Source organism: Aethina tumida, chromosome 5 (assembly GCF_024364675.1).
Source record: "Aethina tumida isolate Nest 87 chromosome 5, icAetTumi1.1, whole genome shotgun sequence".
NCBI lineage: Eukaryota > Metazoa > Arthropoda > Insecta > Coleoptera > Nitidulidae > Aethina > Aethina tumida.
The window spans coordinates 12059056-12078638 of NC_065439.1; the positions used below are offsets into that span (position 1 = coordinate 12059056).

General features: G+C 33.1%; 4 protein-coding genes across 4 annotated transcripts in view; 3 read left to right on the forward strand and 1 right to left on the reverse strand.

Moving 5' to 3' along the window:
• Window positions 1-7285, forward strand: part of LOC109593890 (neuropeptide F receptor-like) — a 32491-nt gene extending 25206 nt beyond the window's left edge. The window contains exons 5-7 of the mRNA XM_049967471.1: window positions 823-1087; window positions 5370-5721; window positions 6645-7285. Coding sequence (XP_049823428.1) covers window positions 823-1087; window positions 5370-5623 — 519 coding nt within the window. The 3' untranslated portion in view covers window positions 5624-5721; window positions 6645-7285. The remainder of the gene's footprint in view (window positions 1-822; window positions 1088-5369; window positions 5722-6644) is intronic.
• Window positions 7286-9545: 2260 nt separating this feature from the next.
• LOC109593901 (insulin-like growth factor-binding protein complex acid labile subunit) lies at window positions 9546-13946 on the forward strand. Its single transcript, XM_020009032.2, has 2 exons — window positions 9546-9790; window positions 12453-13946. Exon 2 carries the CDS (start codon window positions 12458-12460, stop codon window positions 13850-13852), a length of 1395 nt encoding a protein of 464 aa, XP_019864591.1. The 5' UTR covers window positions 9546-9790; window positions 12453-12457; the 3' UTR covers window positions 13853-13946.
• Window positions 13947-13988: 42 nt separating this feature from the next.
• Window positions 13989-18570, forward strand: LOC109593891 (cilia- and flagella-associated protein 65-like). The gene is made up of 12 exons (XM_049967933.1): window positions 13989-14645; window positions 14695-14974; window positions 15024-15218; window positions 15272-15434; window positions 15488-15769; window positions 15821-16049; window positions 16098-16534; window positions 16584-16848; window positions 16899-17300; window positions 17349-17605; window positions 17656-18147; window positions 18197-18570. The coding sequence occupies exons 1-12, from the start codon at window positions 13989-13991 to the stop codon at window positions 18531-18533; spliced, it is 3996 nt and encodes a 1331-aa protein (XP_049823890.1). The 3' UTR covers window positions 18534-18570.
• LOC109593906 (tRNA (guanine-N(7)-)-methyltransferase) lies at window positions 18460-19516 on the reverse strand. Its single transcript, XM_020009038.2, has 4 exons — window positions 19379-19516; window positions 19024-19330; window positions 18751-18966; window positions 18460-18697 (listed from the first exon to the last, which is right to left on the reverse strand). The coding sequence occupies exons 1-4, from the start codon at window positions 19477-19479 to the stop codon at window positions 18575-18577; spliced, it is 747 nt and encodes a 248-aa protein (XP_019864597.1). The 5' UTR covers window positions 19480-19516; the 3' UTR covers window positions 18460-18574.
• Between the last annotated feature and the right edge of the window lie 67 nt (window positions 19517-19583).

Consider the following 19583-nt stretch of genomic DNA (forward strand, 5'->3'; position numbering starts at 1 on the left):
CTAATTTTTCAGCAATATAATGCTCATCTACTTATTAAATAGGAATACATTAAACTTCCTGGAATCCTCCCATGTGAATTTGCTGTTTTGGCCATCCAGATCTTCAGACTTTTCCCAATCGAAAGTGTGTGGGATATTATGGGGCGACGCTTACGGAATTTACAGCGCCCTCCATCGTCTCTTAATGATCTAAGACGTCAGATTCAGTTCACATGGAATGAGACATCAGAAAGAAATGTCGATAATCTCATTCAATTGATGCCATGACGCGTTAGTGAGTATTTTAATCAAAGAGGGTGTCCAACCCATTATTGGCTTCTGACAGTTTATAATTTAAGATTTTTGTTTAATTTTTCAGTCAATTATTATTCTGTAATAGGTTATTTTTCTAAAAAAATTTGGAATAAATCAATTATATCTAGGTGTTCCGTTTTTTATTGCACGCATATTAGAAATTGTATAGTCTTAAGCTTTGGAAAAAACAAAGAAATGTGTGCATTATAAAATAAAACTGGTGAATTTTTCGAGGTGTTTTGTTATTTAAATCACGGCCAAACATTATTTTTACCATTTTAATTGTGAAATATTGAAACGACCCGGAAGTTTTTCACATAGAGCACGCAACTTGTTTCATAAATAAAGCGTTACCGGATTTAATGAGCCGCAACCACATTCACCAAACTGTTATTACCCCAAACAAAAATACGTATCCAGTCCAACAAAAACGAAAATTAGTATTCATAATACAAAACAAAACAGCAGAAATGCATCATAAAACGCTTTTTATCGCAGCCAACACATGTTCAGACAGTATTTTTACAGGTCGCCTACATAAGGATATCGTACAAACTGCGCTACAGATTCGCAGCAGGTTTCGTCAGCAGCGACGATAACACGAACAGAAACAGACGCGAGCTACGCGGACGTAGATTACAGAAAACCAACATCCTGCTAGGTTCCATCGCTATCATCTTCTGTATCAGCTGGATACCGTTGAATTTGTACAACCTTCTCGCCGATTTCAGTCTAACCACCAGCTTCTCCACGCAGCAGGCCAGGATTTGCTACGCGATCTGTCACATGATCGGTAAATGTTGTTCTTCATATACAGGGTGTTTCAAAAATAAAGTGAAATATTCAAGATGGTGATTATAAGGAAATTACTTGCGTATGCCCTAAACATCTTAAATTTTGAGATACAGGGTGGTAAATTTTTCAAAAAAGTATCTTTTTTAATAATATCTGTGATAGCACTCTATACATTTTAAAGAACACACCTCGGACGCGTTATCTACAACTTTATCCACGATTGTGAAAGAAAATAAAATTTAACAATATGGCAGTGTTTTGAAAATATGACTTTTTACTTGCCAAAACTACATTTTTTTAAGCAACCTACATACATTGTACATATTAAGATACAAAATAACTAGTTATTTTTGTTTTAGTTTTACAATACTAAATTGCTAAATCCATAAAAAAACACATGAATAATATGAGTTGGATCAATTAAAATATTTTCATCATTACCCGTAACTTTCTAGCTGTTGAGCAACCCTTTAGAAGGCTGTAATTTAAAAACTATTTGAAATGTTTATTTGAAATTTTATTATGCTGTTTTTGAAGGTAAAATTTTTAACATGTGTCCCTTAATAAAATTTGATATGAAGCTACTAGGTATTTTTTGATGTCAAACATTTTTATTTCTTCTAGTGGCGTTTGCGGAATTATTAATAATTTTTACGTTTGAACCAATTTTATTCAAACTAAATTTTCTTAATATATCAAGATTATTGAAATACAGACGAATTTCAATAACTCAAACCATGATTTTCTAGAAATAAAATCGAGTTATCAAGTAAAAATTACATATAAATTTCAAGCTAGACTGAACAAATTTGCTTCAAGTTTCTACTTATGGAAGTTTGACTGTAATTAGATAAGGCTGGTTTCCAGAAAAAAGTAGGAATTAATTTTTTTTTTTTAATTAAATAAATGTTTAACAATGTACTAATAATTAATAACAAATTGAAATAATTACCAAAAATCTAAGGACTCAGTCCTTCAAATATTTTCTTTTTAAAGTAGGACGAAAGAGGAAAACAGAAATAGAGAGAAAGTAGTAAAGTAGAAGAGAAAATTTAAGAAAGCAAATTTGTGAATTAAAATTCTAAAAATAATTGCAATGAGAAGCAGAAGCAAATTTAATTAAAATATCTGGAGTGGAATTAATCATTCCTATATATTTTTTTCTTAAGTGAACCAAAAAACCTCTTTTGAAACACCCTGTATATACAGTATGTAAAACATAGAATGAAGATTATTTAAAGGATAACAGCTTGGACCAAAATAAGCAAAAATGTCTTAATAGACATGAATCCGTAAATAAACGGTTTTTGAGATATGGATAATTATTAATTTTTGAAACATTCATTTGCAATTACTTATTAATTATTTATTGTGTACAAATAAACTGAAAAAAATCTAACAAAAAGAAAAATAAAATTTACAATAATTCTGACCTCGTCTCATTTCTAAAAAGGATTGACCACATTGATTTGGTTCCCTTGGTATTATTGAATAAGTTGTAGCTGTAGCTTCACTAGATTATTTACAGAAGTATCAAATTAGATTTAAAAATCTAAGGACTGGCTCCTTCAAATAATTTTCCTTACATTTAAAACAGTTTTTAAAATATGACCAAAGAGACATCTTGTATCTTGTTTCTTTTTTGTAAGCAAAGTCGTATAAAATAGAATTAGAGAGAAGGTAGTATAATAATAGAGAAAATTTAATCAAATTTACTTGGAAATAAATAAAAATTCTAGAAATATCTCTATTTGAAAATATATCTTAATGAGAAGCACACGTGCCAAATTTCATTAAAATATCTGGAGTGGAATCATAGATATTATAAAAAAGATGATCCTTTGAAAATTAAACTGCATTGCATCTTAAAATTTAACAGCATGGACCAAAATATATAAAAAAGTCTTAATAGACAGGAATCCGTAAATGAACGGTTTTAAGATATAGGTAATTATTATTTTTTGAAACATTTATTTGCAATTACTTGTTATTTATTTATTGTGTAGAAGGAAACTGACAAAAAATCTAACAAAAACAGAAACCAAATTTAAAATAGTTCTTTAAACTGATCTCGTTTCATTTCTAAAAAGGGTTGATTTGGGCTTCATCAAATTATTCAACAGGAGTATCAAAGACTGACAATTTAAATACTTCAAAAAAGAAATTTAAAAGGTTTAAATCAGGCGATCTTGAAGCTATTCACTTATTTTAAAATATTTCATCTAAAAGATCTCTAAAAGCAATAGAAAACCATCATGGTGGAATCACATTTGATGTCGTGGTTGATCAAGTGGATTTAAAGCATACTCTCATTGAACATGATAAAATAACAATATGGCAGAATTTAGAAAAAATATTTTTGATCTGAAAAAACTTTAAATTTTAAAGCCACCTAAATTTTAGAGGGTCATTGTACATATTAAGATATACAATTTGTTTTTGTTTTAATTTTACAAATCACTAAATTGATAATTCCATAAAATCAAAATATTTTCATCATTACAGCCTGAACAACTAAAAACTTCACCAGATTATTTACAAAAGTATCAAAGACTAACAATTTAATTATTCCAAAAAAGAAATTTAAACAGTTTAAATCAAGCAATCTTTGAGGTCTTCAGAGGTTTAACCATTCCTATTCACCTATTTTGGAATATTTCTAAAAGATCACTGAAAGCAACAGAAAACTCCGGTGGAGCACCATCATGGTGGAACCACATTTGTTGTCGTGGTTAAAGATCAAGTGAACACACTCATTGAACATGATACAGCTTGAGAGAAGTTCTCTAAACCAGAGGAATACTCATTCCCACCTCGACTGACATTTTCCATACACTCGTCTTCAAATTGTGATTTACCCATTGTGGAAGTTCCTTTTATGATCTAATAGTAGATATACACCTTCATTTTTGGTATAAATGGTGCTGACCATTCAAAGAACCAATATCACATGTTTTTTGATGAATCCTTCTAAAAATATGACATAAAGGAAACTGCCAATAATTAAAATAAGAAAAACGTCGCACGTCGGTGGCATTTCCATAAGCCAGCCATACATAAAAAGTTAATTTTAACCTGTATTACCAGACAACTGTCGAATACTAAAAAGGAATAATCTTCCATATCTCCGAAACCGTTCATTTGAGTACCCATGTTAAGACTTTTATGCTTATTTTGACCCTTACTATTACTCCATTACATATGGTACATTATTTACAACTACCATACATGACGTTTTGGTCTGGATTCCTTTGCAAGTGATAGTAAAATGTTTATTTAGTTTAGAATTGTAGAGCTTAATTTGACGGTCACGGCCGTTTCGCCAATTTATTTTAAATGAGACCGTCACGAGCCAATGGATTTGCCATATTGGTTGCAGTCCTTGCATTCGAACGTCGTCCCTGAAAACACGCCATAAATCGACACCCACACACGTAACTGCGGTATTAAAGTAATATTTTACTTATCGCTAAACCAGAAATAACTGTACACGCTGTTTTAGTAAATTCGCTGCCACCGAAACGCGTCGGAATTATTATGCGGACGCGTTGATTACAATTTACGGTGTTTATTAATGCAGTATTGATGGATTAACGTCAGCCAGTGCAAGATTAATTCGGGCCAACTCAAACAATGCCACTCAGCGTGCACCCAAATTACCGAAGCTATTCGGGCAGGATTCTGTTAGCATAACAGGTTTCGTTTTGATTGCGGGCGTTGTAAAATCGGCAACTTATCAATACACGTAATCAACACTTCCGTTGACGTCACGTAATTTAACGTACAGTCCGACAAGAAAATCACTAATGCGAAAACTTTAATTAACTATAGTAAGCAATAAGTTGATTAAAAGCCAGATTTGATTTGGAGATCTTAACTAGATGCTTAATTAGCGACAGTCGAATCGATTAATACTGCTCAAGTGGACGAGTAACTAACCTGATTAAAATCCCTTAGAGCTGCGCGATTTATAGTCTCGATTTTCATCCAACTTTGGCCCCACAACATGAATAATTTGCAAGTTTTCACCTCCACAGAATTATTTAGTTTAAAAGTTGGGCTTTTTTCCTGCCAAACTTGAGACACGCTTTCGAATCGTTACGACTTCATCAGTAATCTGACTACAGTATATTAAGAAAGTTTACCGCAAGTTCCACACTGGATTATATCCAGTTGTAATTAAAATCAGTTACGAACAACCAAATGAACACGTTTTACTAGCTTCAATTTCAGCAAGTTATTCGTAATTATTTGGATCTCACAGTTTTGCCTTCCTTTAGGAATGTCATCGGCTTGTTCGAACCCGATTCTGTACGGATGCCTGAACGAGAACTTCTGGAAGGAGTTCAAGGAGATCCTGTGCCGTGCCTCACCGTCTGATCAGCCAACGAAGGAGGAGCCGCGGAAGCTGTCGCTGCGTCAACAATGTCAAAAGGTACTGGGCAGGCCCAAACCCGATTTGGTGACCAACGCCAACGAATATCAGCCCTGCAACACGGCCAGTTCCGACACGACCGTAATAACAAAGAGCTAGCCGTTAAAGACATTCGCGCAGCGAAGCAACGGGACCGGCAGGAGCGTCGTGAAAGAGGCCGTGTAAATTTTGCTTATTGCCGTGGATGGACGTTTCTTGTACGTATGAAGGGCAAATAGTCACGTAGAGAGTAGCAACACACAAAAACACACTATGTTCGAAATCAATCAGGTGGTTCCAGACTTAAATAAACGGACGGTCGTAATCACGGCACTGAAAGCCCAATATATAGAAATAAGCCACGTTAATTGCTTTCGCCTTCACCACTAAAATTCATTACAACTTAGGATTACCATTTCAAAGTGTACAAGGCGCAAATTAATTAAATGCGTCTGTGCCCCTAAATATATGATAAATTAATCGATTGACCCGAACAATGGGGCTTTCAGCAGAAAAACGCAGGAATAAGATAAATTACGGCGATAGTAAATGAAATACGCGGAGTTTGTTCATGATAAATCGTATTTAAAGCAGTAAGTTATTTTGAAATGCATGTTTAAAATCGTAGTCGCGTATAATAAATTTATTTTATAAATCAAGTATTCACACACAGTGTGCAGTTGATAATATAATGATAGTGCATTTATTTATCAAGTGCCGCATTTATTCTAATGATTAATTTGCTCGCATTAGAATTTAAACACCTGCTTTTAATTAAATCCAATGCGACACAAGTCAAACTTTCAGCCATAAATTAATCCGACGCACAAATTTTTACTATTAATAATGGAATTCACTGTTTCACTAGAGTCCAATAGACTGTCCTGTTTGATGAGCGTTGTCCGTTTATTTTGGAAATTTAATTTACACTGTAGTGGAGTGCATGAGCGTCGAGTAATTAATCAAAACTGCTTAAAATGTTCGGAATTATGGCAAAGGCTCAAGGAATTTGTGATCCATTATAATTAATACTGAACGACGTTGGACACTAATACTACTTATCTTGTCTTACATTCTTTAAAGCACTCATTTTGGTTATTTCATGTCATTCATTTCACATTAATTTTGTTTTGTTTTCCAGAGTTCCTCCAACGAAGGGAAAAATGTGAAAATGGTGATTCTTCTCTATATTCCAGATGCAAATTGATTGTGGAAAAACCATTGTATTATTAAAACGTTTGTTATTTTTGTATAGATATTGTACATAACTCTATAAATCAAACACTGTCGAAATACTGGAGAGTCCACGGTATTTTGACTGTTTTCCTCAGATTTACAAATAATTATAAAGTTACATGTTAAACTTAATTAAAACTTTATATTAAAATGTTGTGGTCATCGTGTACAGGACTAGACGACCAAATTTTAATTAAGTTTATTTTAGAAGACTCTTTGATGCTGATTTATTAATCTAGCAATGCACCTAATTGAATTAACGTGTTTGGTGTTTGTGATATGTAATAAAATCACTAAAGCATCAAGAGCATATAACTAGTGGATATTTTATAATTAGAACAGCTTAGATAAACTTTATGAATGATTTATTAAACATTATAAATATGTATGCATTTTCAACTGTATATAATTTGATTATTTATTTTACTTTCTTAAAATCTGTAAATTTATCTGTAAATTTATTTAATGTTAAATCGATTTTATCTTTGTACGGTCCTTGAACAGTTCTATAACAGATTATGTAATCTGCGGTTTAAACTCTTAAAATTCCCAAAGCTGTTTAAAGACTACAATATGTATTTAGCATCTTAAATTATATATCTTGATGTAAAGATTGTATGTATAATAAATATTTTTTATTTTAAAATTGTTTTTCTTTTAAATAATACTATATTAATTATTCTTTAGTTACGAATAAATTTCATATATTAGATGCCAGAAAGAAACCTATTTTAAAATAACGAGTAAATTAATACCGCAAGAAAAATATTTTAGGTTCTTGAAACTGAAGAAAGTCAAGTTTGGACGACTTCTTTAAAATTAAATCTTTTGAAACGTAAATTATTGTCCAATAACAAACATAAATAATAGTCACATGAAAAATATTTGTAAGTAAGTAAAACTTCCCATTTAACAACTTGAAGCTTCTTGAGAATGAAGAAACAAAACGCCTTTTCTCTTAACTAAAATAGCTAGTCTTTGAGTAAGTTTTTGATAAAGTTGGTTAATTTGCTATCAGATATTTACGGCATAAGTTCTCATTCTATTTATTGAGTTCCAAATTTTGCTTAACTTTTCGTTGTTAGGATTTCAGAACGACTTTAATATTGCTAATTTTCAATTCTTTCATTGCCAATTTTATACTGATGAAATCAAAATTGTGTGACTTTATCACTGTCACAACCTTCTCATAAAAATTTCATTCAGCTTCTGATCCTTTATACTGATTTTTTAAGCCAATTATTTAATTATCAAGTATAGCATCCAAAAATGGTAATTTAAAAACGATCTAAAAAAAGGAAAAAGTAAATAAGATAAAAAACTTTCAAAGATAGTACATATTAACATGATTCAAATAAATTATAAACCAAAATCTTAAACAAATTTTTGTACATATTTCATATTCACAAATTACCTATTGGAATATTATTATTATATTAATAATATAATATATATTAATAATATAATATATATAAATAATATATATTTTGTATTGGATTTTTTTGAAGACAATTGCTACATCTATTGATGAATTACAGAACCTTATAGAAACATCTAAAGAAAATCAAGGGTAGATTTTAGGTAGGCAACCAGTAATACACCTTTAAGTTAATAGTGTTGCAGCTTTATATTTAAAATATAATATTTCCATTTTTTTAATTTGCATATGAGAAAATTAAGTGCAACGAATATATATTTTTTAAATAGATAATTTACAACAAATTTCTGAAAATTGAAGAAATATGTTGTTATATATTCTTAAAATAATTTTTATGATTTTTAAGTTTCCTCAATAGTTTCCCGAAGAAATTATTACAAAAATTTGTTTATTTTATAAAATATTTTTTTTATTGTTTGAATTAATCAATAATCATTTATCAATTATCTATATATATATATATATATATATATATATATTTAAAATAGCTTAAAATAGTTTAAAATATATAAAAATTTCTGAAACTCAATCAGTCAAAGCGTATTTTTCTCCTTATTTTTAAAACAAAGATTGAATCTTGCACGACACCGTCGATCGGAAACACTAGAGTACCGCCAAGGTCAGCCTTTCGTAGCACAAAAACCGAATGCGGAGCGAACACAACTCTTCTCTTCAGAACAATGCAGTAATTGAAATCTCAGGCCAACAATTAGTTCGCTCGTTTTACAATAGTTCCTCTCTAGGATTAGAAAACCATGGGAATATAAAGTGCCACCCTGAAACTATAAAAATATATTTATGGTTTTAGCATCGACCCAGATAATATGGGCCAGATTTGGGTGTTCTCAATATGGCACTCTTATTACGCAGTACTTTCTATTATCTTTTTTTATATGCGTATGATTGACGAAAATGCGTAACGGTACGATTATGAATGGTCGTTCTGGGATTGAATCTCCGTTCAAATTTGTTTTATTTGTAACGGACTGTCGACACGGTGGGTTTTGTTGGAATTACAAGAGGTTTTTCGGTGCATTCCTCAACAATTCTTTTGGATGGTACTTCAAAATGAGAAAGGAAATATTGATTTTTGTATTATTGATAATGAACGTAATATAAATAACGACAGATGGTCGTACAACAAAAAATAGTACTAAAATGCTTCTGTTCCATTAATTTGAAAACCAAATTAAAATCGAAGTACTGCGTTTCAAATTATTTATTCGTGTAAAGTTCAGAACCCTTCTTCCAATTGGGCACCACGAAAATGGGTCCGTAGCGGACGGATTCAGCGATCGTGATTTTTTCAGCGGTCCGTGAGTCGCGGTGGTACCCCGTCATGCCACCTACCTGAACGTTCACCGGTCCCACACAGTCGAACACGGTGCGCGCAACGCACACCAACCAAACCCGACCTCGACTTCAAAAAAGGTAAATGCACGGCCACAATTGTCTGCGCGTTCGGTCTCTCAACCAGAAAAGCCGCGTCCGTCCTGTACCGTCCGGTGGTTGTTCGACGAACCCCTCGGATGTTGTGATCCAGGTGGTCAGCGATGTAGTTTTTGTGGCGTACGTCCCTTCAGCACCGAAACAGTGAAACGCTGAAACACACTGTAAGTATGCGGCTTTACGGTTTGTTTACAAGCTTTCGTTCGGGAACTTTGGCTTTAAGGTGCTTAAAGCTTTTTTGGTTGCTTTTTTGGGTTTGTAATTCGTCTGGTTGGTTTAGTGCGTTGTTGATGATGCGAATTTGTCAGTGTTAAACTGGTTATTTTTAATTGATTTAAATTCACTTGTTCAACATTCTTTCTTGATTGTTTATGGATGTGTTTATATTTGATTTGTGACAATGCAATTGATTATAAATTAAACAGTAATAGCGATAAGAAATTTTATGTTATACGCTTTGAAATTTTAATTCAAGGTTACAAATATTGCGTCTCATTAATACGGACGTCTGAAATCTATATATTGAAATGTTGTGTAAAATATTTTGTAATTGTGTCAAAATTATTTGTTCTTGTATTTATGCAACATTTGTTTTGCCTTTATTGTTAATAGTTTAACGTTTCTAGGAGATTTTAGATGTTCTATTCTATATAATAGTATATTTAATAGTTTTATGTTTATATTTGTATTAAATACTATGAAATAATTAAATTTGAATAAATATTTTTTGGTGGAAAAAATGTAATAGAAATATATATAAATATATATATATATATATATATATATATATATATATATATATATATATATACATAAACAAAAATCAAAAATTTATAAAAAATCCTTCTGTAACCAAACTCTGAAATTATAAAATTTGAATAAACATTTTGTGGTGGAAAAAATATAATAGAAATATATTTTTTTTTTGAAAAAAAAAAAATAAACAAAAATCAATAATTTATAAAAAAATCCTTCTGTAACTACTAAAAAATTTAACTGGGTTTCATTAATATGAAATTTATATGCTGAAATATTGTGGGAAATATTTTGTATCTGTGTCAAAATTTTATATGCTTTCATTTCTGTAATATTTTACGTTACCTCTGTTGTTAATTGTTTTAATTACATTTCTGGGAAAATGTCTTGTTTTGTGCAATACAAATAATTTAAGTTTCTTTTTAAATACTATAAACTTACAACAATTATATAAATATTTTTAGTAAAAAGTAATATAGTTTTTAACAAATTAATAAGTTATTATGTATAAAAAAATCACTTTTATAACAATTAAAAAACAAGAAAACTTAATTAAAATTTTATTATAATAATCCATCATAAACTTCTAGAAATTATCTTAAAGCAAATGTTACATGTCAAATAATTTTCCTGCAATTATTAATGGTCGGAGATCTGTTCTTGGTCCATGTACAAGACCACGAAGTTTCATAAGATCAACGTGATACCAAACCGACCATAATAATTCAAAACGACCATTAAAAATATAACGGCACCGATTTCGTGAGATTATTCTTCCCTATTAGATTTTTATTTACGCCGATTAACTCTCAAAGCTTCAATAATCGTAAGTTGTTACTTTTAAACTACAATTTTCAACTTTGTTTGACTCATTAAAATCGATAATTGTTGTTATCAGATAACCATAAATTGTAAATTTGTTTTCAGAAGTAGACGTTACAAAAACTTGTCTAAGTACTTGATGTTTTAGCTGCTGTCATTATAATAACCGTCCATAACACCTGCTAATTAATGAGCATATGCATTTGGTTTTTATTTATTTTGCAAATTGACTTAATGGCATATCATTTTATATACTGTTAAGTGCCCCATTTGTAGTCAGAAAATGACAGCAAACAAAATCATACTTTAAATGTAAATTTATACGGCATATGCAAAGAGGACGAACGGCCATTCTCGACCATGCGAAGACAAGCAGCTAATCCCGTATTGGCAACCCTCTCGTAACCCCGCGGACAAAACCGAGGGGCTTCACGTGTAAACGACCCCGGTGACAAAAGATCAGGAATCCGTATTGGCATTTTTTTGTGTTCTCGATAGTACAATGTCTTTGTCGACAGTTACCGTGTACAAATACAGTAAACTGAACAGGTGCTGATTACTGTAAAATGCATATCATCGATTGGGAAACTAGCTGGTTATGGACACCCCGTATACTTGAATAAAAGTATCAATTTCAGTCACATGCCGGTAATTTAATATTAATGGATTGTTTTCGACGGTGCTCAAATTTGTTTGCGGTGTAATTTAAACAAGCAACGAAAGGATGTCACTTTGATCAATTGTAACAGTATGATATTGTTGACTTTGTGGTGCTGGTTTCATTTTTACTTTCGAATAACCGTGCTAATCTATGGGAAAATCCTTAGTATTTTTAATGAACCCCTCCGGATTAAATGAACCGTCAGATTCTCACGATTATCCTCTTGACTAACACTTGAATCGCTTACGGATCATCAACAACAACAATATTAATAATATCTTAATTGCCACGGATAAATTGATACATGACATTAGTTGGATAGCTTTATGGTTAATTGTGACACTACAATAACCGAGATTATTTTTAATCCTATTACCACATGGCTTCCTCAATGGCTGTGGCATTAATCAATTTATCGGTCCGTAAATACCAGTTCTCACAATGTGTATAAGATAAATGAGTGGATGTGATCATGAAACGCACAATTTACAACTTAATTCCACACCTCGTTTCCGTCTAAATCGTTCTCTTTTCCGTCACTTCCACTCGGACGTTACTTCCTTTCATATTTGCTTTTTTTGTTGCAGTAACTATGGCAATATGGTTCATTTTAATAACCATAACGTTAAACGTACAGGCAGCTTCGGTCGTGGAGGTGGACAAAGAGTGCACGAAACACGCGAGCCAGTTGGGCGGTCAGCAGATCACGTGCGCGAACGTGACGTCCAAGTTCTTCGAAAATTTCACCGTCCCTTTGAACAGGTCGCACTGGTTGACCTGCACCAACTGCACCATGAGGACTTTGGATGAGCGCACGTTCAACTTCACGCGCAACAACATCAGTCTGCTGTTCCTGGCCGACGCCAAGATTAAGACGTTGAAGAGGCACGTCTTCGTCCGCATGCCCGGACTGAAAGTGCTGATACTGAAGGAGAACTGCATCGACAGCATCGATCAGAAGGCTTTCAGTGGCATTAAAAAGCTGACGCAGCTGGATTTAAGCGGGAACAACCTAAGGATTCTGGTCAACAACTTGTTTACGGACTTGGAGAACTTGGACATATTGAGTTTGAACCGCAACAACATTTTTTACATGCAGCCGGACGCGTTTGTCGGGTTGAAGAACTTGAAGTACTTGTACTTGAGCAACAACGGGCTTAACAAGTTGGAGGAAAAGACTTTTAAGTACTTGCCGAACTTGAGGATCTTGTATTTGGAGAACAATTGCATTTACGAGATTCACTATTTGGCGTTTTATAATTTAAGTCGTTTGAATTATTTATATTTAAACAACAACAGTATAAACTATTTAGTACAATTTAATTTTAAGCCGTTATCTAGTCTGATTAATCTTCAATTGAGGTACAACAACCTGACAGAGATACAAACAAGTTCCTTTAATGGTTTGAAAAATATTAAATTCTTGTATTTGGGTGATAATCATTTAACCAGCATCAAACCTTACGGTTTTATTGGACTGGAGTCGTTGGAGTATTTGGAGATGAACAACAACGATTTCGAGACGATGAATTATTCAGAACTCTGTGATATGAAAAATTTAAAAGTGCTTTGGATGGAAAACAATAGTATCAGTAATTTTCAGATTGATTACAAGTCGGAAGTACAAAATTCGTTGGTCGTTTTGGGTTTAGGTTTTAACAATTTCTCGTTCCTAAATTATAAATTGTTGTACAACAAAATGCCAAATGTTAAAGATATTTACGTGAACGATAACGCGTGGAAGTGTGAAGCTTTTGTAAATATGTACAATTTTTTTGATAGCAACAACGTGAGTTTGTGCAGTTATTCTACGTGTGATTCGAACAGTACCAAAAGTTATATCGATTCACTTTGTCATACAGTCGATTCGGACGATTTGGATGACGATGATTTTCCTACAGACTTTTCTACTGATAGTTCGAATAAGATAGAAACCAGTATTATAGTTTATAGTGCGATTTTGATTTTTTTTGTTGAGATTATTTGATTATTAATTTATTTATAAAATTTTATCTACCTCGATTAAGTTATGATTTTCTTGTTATGGCTTTATTTAGAATAAAAATTATGTTCAAATTTAACTGTTTGTTTCATTTCCTCATGTTGTCACAGTTGTCAGAAAAATGACTTCAGAATGTGACACGACAAAATGTATGGACGACGAAATCCCGACTATTTCAGAATCCGCCCCCACAATAGTACCATTCCATGTTTACAAAATCAATTTCGAACAAGTCTTCATCAATTTTATCAAAATCAAATCGGTGACGATAAAAAATCCAAAGTTAAATGAAACCGCCGAATACAGTATCGTGCGTAATTCGAGGGTCAACCCCATTTATCAAGTGTTCAACTTGAACAAATACCATGGATACTCCAACCCTCAAAACGACATAGAACTGAAGATTAAATTCCAGCCTAATGTGCCCTTCTTGGACTTCATGGAACGTTTCGAGATTTGGTTCGGCGTTAACACTCTAGCTATTCTGCTTTGCTTCGGAACGTGTGTTGCCCCAATCATCGAAACTAACTCCACAGATTTGTATTTCTTCAAAAACAACGCAAACACTTTCTGCATGCAAAGCATTATTTTAACCAACAAGTCTGAGGTTCCAGCCATTTTCGAATTCGATGCGGAGGAAGATCAGGAAATTTTTGCCGTTCAAAAACCCGTCATGGGCAAAATTGGAGGTCATTCAAAGCACAAAATCTTCTTCCAATTCAAACCGAAACGAATGGGGATGTACGCAATGCGTTTGTCCTGTCTGATTTGTTACCACGTATGTTGGAAACTTTTTCCAAATAATAATTAAAATATTGCCCTCACAGGAGCCCATAATAATTAATTTGTTCGGAATATACTCGCAGACCAACTACAGCCAAAAGGACATAAAATATTACCCTTTTCCCGAGACTGAGCTGAACGGCTACAGTGGCTATTTCAGAGATGTGAAAGAACTGAAAACATACGTGCCACCGATATCGTTAAGCCAAACCTTCATCAATTTCGGAGGGGTGAACCTGAGCCAGAACCGGGACAATTTCACCACGGAAACCTTCTGCATCACCAACCACCTGAAGAACGGCGTACGAGTTGAGTGGTTGTCTGGTAATAGCTTCCACATTTTCCTTGGTAAATTACAAATATTATATTTTAGAGGGAAAAATCTTCATTGTAAATCCGGGAAGTATTTCCATTCCACCCTGCGAGTCCATGAGTTTTGAGTGCCGATTCAAACCTTGCAGTCCAGGCAGGATGTACGCCAAGACCCTACGGGCGCAAATTTTTTGGAACTACGACGAAGATCCCAAATCTATTTCGGTACCACTTACTGAAACGGTCCGAGTCGTCGGTAAGTTTAAGAACTTACTGTTGTGGAATAATTTAATTGATTTAATGTCGCAGGTCATTCGTTTACGGAGAGTGAAATAATAGCTAAAGCTCGCGTTGACCCTTCTGTTATAGTTCTACCTCCTTGTATACCCAGCCAAACTGTAGCAACCACTTTTATTATCGAAAACACTGGTACCATTCCTGTTATGTTCAAGTTTGTGCCACCCAAATACACGTAAAGTACTATTAACGTTTAAATGCCCATTTATGCTAACAAAATATTTACAGTAATATACTTTTAAAACCTAGAATAGGCGTGATTGTGAATCAAAAACTGGTCGCCATACAATTCCAGATACACGAAATGGAACAACAAACGTGCATAGAACAATGGACATTAATTTTGAACGATAACTGCGAAAAGTATCTTCCAGTGTATTTGAAAGTTGAATGTGGATTACCTGATATTACTGTAGACCAGAACAACATTGTTAACTTTGAAACAGTCCACGAAGGCACACGTACATCTAAAATGATACAGATAAAAAACAATACTATTTACAAATTAGGGTACTTTAGTCAACAATTATATAATTAAATATTTTTGATTAACTGTTATAGATATGAATTTAAGTTGGATAACGCCGGATTCTTCAATGTAGATCCAATAGCTGGTACTTTGAATCCGTACAACGAAACGACAGTGAAGATGAGTTACTCAGCAGTAACTTGTTCAAAGTCAAAATGCAAGGAACGTGTGGTGGTGTATTTGGCCAACAACCGATTCCAACTCCACCAATTTTTCCATTCGTTCTACGTATTTGCCGAAAAAGAGAAGACTAATTTATTTGTACAAACCACCTGGTAATTAATCCGTAACTAACCGAATAATTTTCAGGCTTGTCCGTCAGATTTGAAACTGGGTAAAATAACTTGCGGATACGAGGTGGATTTCAATTTTAAACTAAACAATTTCGGCAAATCACCGATTCATTACAAGTTGTTTGTTGTCGAATCGAAAGTTTTATCGCAGGATGAAAATAAACACGACACCTTCACGATTACACCAAACTCTGGCACGATTTATCCGAAAGGACTCCACGTTGTAAGAGTTCAAGGTACTGCCAGAGCCGTTGGTGAAAATAGCATCAAAATTGCATACATTAATAAATTTGACCAGTACTCTCCGTTATTTGGAACACTGGAAGTGGTCACGGTCTTCCATTTGACTTACAGCTGTTGTTACACTACTGTGGAGTTTACTGATATTATAGAACACAACTTTGGGAAACTGATAACGAAAAAACATCTCTGGGAAATGCTTCAAATAAATCAGTACGTAACCAATCATAGATTATCCATGCATAACTTTAGGAAATTGCAGAATTAACTCTTTGATATATTCGTGTCGAATGGGCGAGTTGAAAGAAGTACACGCGGTACTTCCAGAGATGGTTAAGTCCTATACACCACTTTGGGTTATATTTTCAGTTAAGAATGAATCATCGCCGAAATTGCCTATTAAAGTTACTCGAAAAAAAAATTGCGACTGCAAAATGGAAAACAGTGCCAGTCTGACGCGGTGGGTCAAAAAATACAATTGTCCTCATCGTGAAATGCTTTCAATCGACTACCAGATAAATCCTGTGGTATGTGAAACATTTTATATATATTTTCAACCGTGGATGTATTGTTTTAGGACGAACTTGATTATTGTACTTTCAATGTTAAATTCCACGTTGAAGATGAGAATATGTTGTCCTTCTATTTAAATGTGCCTGAGGACAGGCGGATTCTTGTCAATTTTAAGATGGTGGCAGTACCAATGGACACGCACTTCATCTCATTTTATAAAAACTACCACATACAGCTATTGGACACGTACATAGGGGACAAGAATTCAATTTTACAGCTGCACTGGTTGTACAACAGTACGCCTGTGGATATTTCTTATACCTTCGACGTCAGTGTTATTAAAGAATTGTGCAACAAAGAAGGATTTCACGTTTTAGAACTGTACAATTACGAGGGCCTTATACCCCATGATTCCAGATATTCGTTGCATATTAGATTTCAACCCATAGAAGTGAAAAAATATGAAGTAACAAATATGAAAACTGTTTATTAACCATTAAACATTATTTTGAAGGTGAGCCTATCGGGTATAATGGGCAACGAAAATGTAACGTTGAAAATAACCGGACATGGTACAAAGGAGCTGAGCAAACCCCAAACAATCGACACATCAATGCCTGAAATATGTTCAACTGACCCCATTAAAAATCAGATTTGCCTTTCAAGGGATTATATGATAGTAGAAATTTTCCCGATTTGGTGCAATGTTTACAAAATGATCTTTATCAGAAATACTTCAAAAGAACACGTCTTTTATTACGAATTTAAAGAGTAATGTTCCTCTTTTCCATCATAATGTTATTATTTAATTGTAATTTTAGCATAATTCATACACCCTTCATAGAACTAAAAGTAGAAGAGAACAAGCAAGGATTTTTAAAACCAAAACAAACCCAAAACATTATAGTAACTATCAAATCGTTTCAAGAAGCGATTTGTAGCGACGTTATACTGTATTGTTCAGTTGTTAATATGAGTGATGTATATTTACATGAACACTATAAAAATACTTCGAATTCATCTTTAACTGATCACGATAGCATTCTCACAGATGATTCGAGTGCACCACTTCCTTATACGTTGACTTTGCACTTGTACATCCATACAATCAGTTCATTGGATAAAGATTTATATTTGAGCACGGACGCACAGCTTAAATATATAAAAGGGACGCACATCACCGTGGATCCTCTTATTTTAACACCTTCTGTATCATTTTCATCATATTTTAGTACAAAAGTTGATAATATTATTGTACTAGACAAAAGACACACTGAAGGTATACTGAGGAAATCTATTGAGACTATGATAGGGTATGTATAAAATAATACCGATTACAATTAAATAATTTTTTAATCGTAGAACGGTAGTATTTTCAAATATGTTTCGGAAACTACTAGAGTTATCAATTGATCAAAAACCTCCAATATACAAAAGTGTCAGAAATCCTTTTGCATACACACATGGCAATACTAGTGATTTAACAAAACTTCACCACAGGGATGCGGCGGATATACTTTCCAGACCCAAAATATTTGAACTGGCTAAGTGTTTTCAAACGGTTATGAACGATATGTTTACGGATACATATAATTTTAAACATATTTCTTCTGTGGAAGAATGCATGACGGAAATAGAAAAGTTTATTGGAAAGTACAGTGAATGTGACAAAAGTTGTGCTTGCAAGAAAAAACATTGATTTTTGTCTGTTTTTATTAAAAATATTTTAATACACATATGCTATTTTTCTGTTGGATCAACAACGCGCCTAAAAACTGCTAAAAACTTGTCTCCATTGTTTCTGGACACTTTTTGTCCCTCCTCAGAACTACTGAATAAATTTGGTACAACTGAATCACTTTCCTACAAAATGACAAATATTGACCCTAAATAAAATTGTTAAGATGTTAACATACTAATTCTTGATCTGATATCCTTTCAAACAGAGGATGTTCAACAAAATGCTGCACCATCCAATCATGTAAATCTTTAACATCTGTAACTGTATAAACAATTCCACCTATAGCTAAAACATAAGCATATTCTGCTAATAAACACTGATTAATTATTCTCCATTTGTGTTTGGCTTTCTTGAAATGAGGATCTGGGTACAAGAAAAACATTTTGGTCAACTAAAAATAATCACAGAAAATGAAAATCAAAAAATTAACTTTGTGAATTATATATACCTGCCCCTTTTTAAAGAAATTTGGTAAATATTTCATAGCATTGCTCCTCAAACATGCGACATTCTGATATTTGTTAGGATTTTGCACTCTTAGAGCAGCAATCCGGTCCATTACATAGTCAGAGACTTTAACACGAATTTCCATTCCTATCATTAATTTTTCAGGGAACATTGTGGCAAGTGTTATTAAAAGACCACCATATCCACAACCTATATCAGCAAATTCTACAAGGGGGTTGTTATCGCAATTAGGTTTTACCATTTCTGGATAATATTTTGACCAATCCATATCATCAGGTGTTGTGGGACTAAAATCGGATATTTTAAGGAGGAATTGGAGGGAAATTTTAACTTACTAATCGAAACAGTGGTCAGCTATTGGATTTGAGTGGGCTCTTTGCCTGTAGTGCCGCTTTTGCGGCAGAGAAACATTTTCTTTCACCACTACGGCACTCATATTTTTAAATCATAGCAACATAGGTTATGTATCTGCGTTTAGGTTATGTTATAATCTTCTTCTTCTTCTTCTTAGACTAATTCTTGCTGTGTAACATGTGTTGC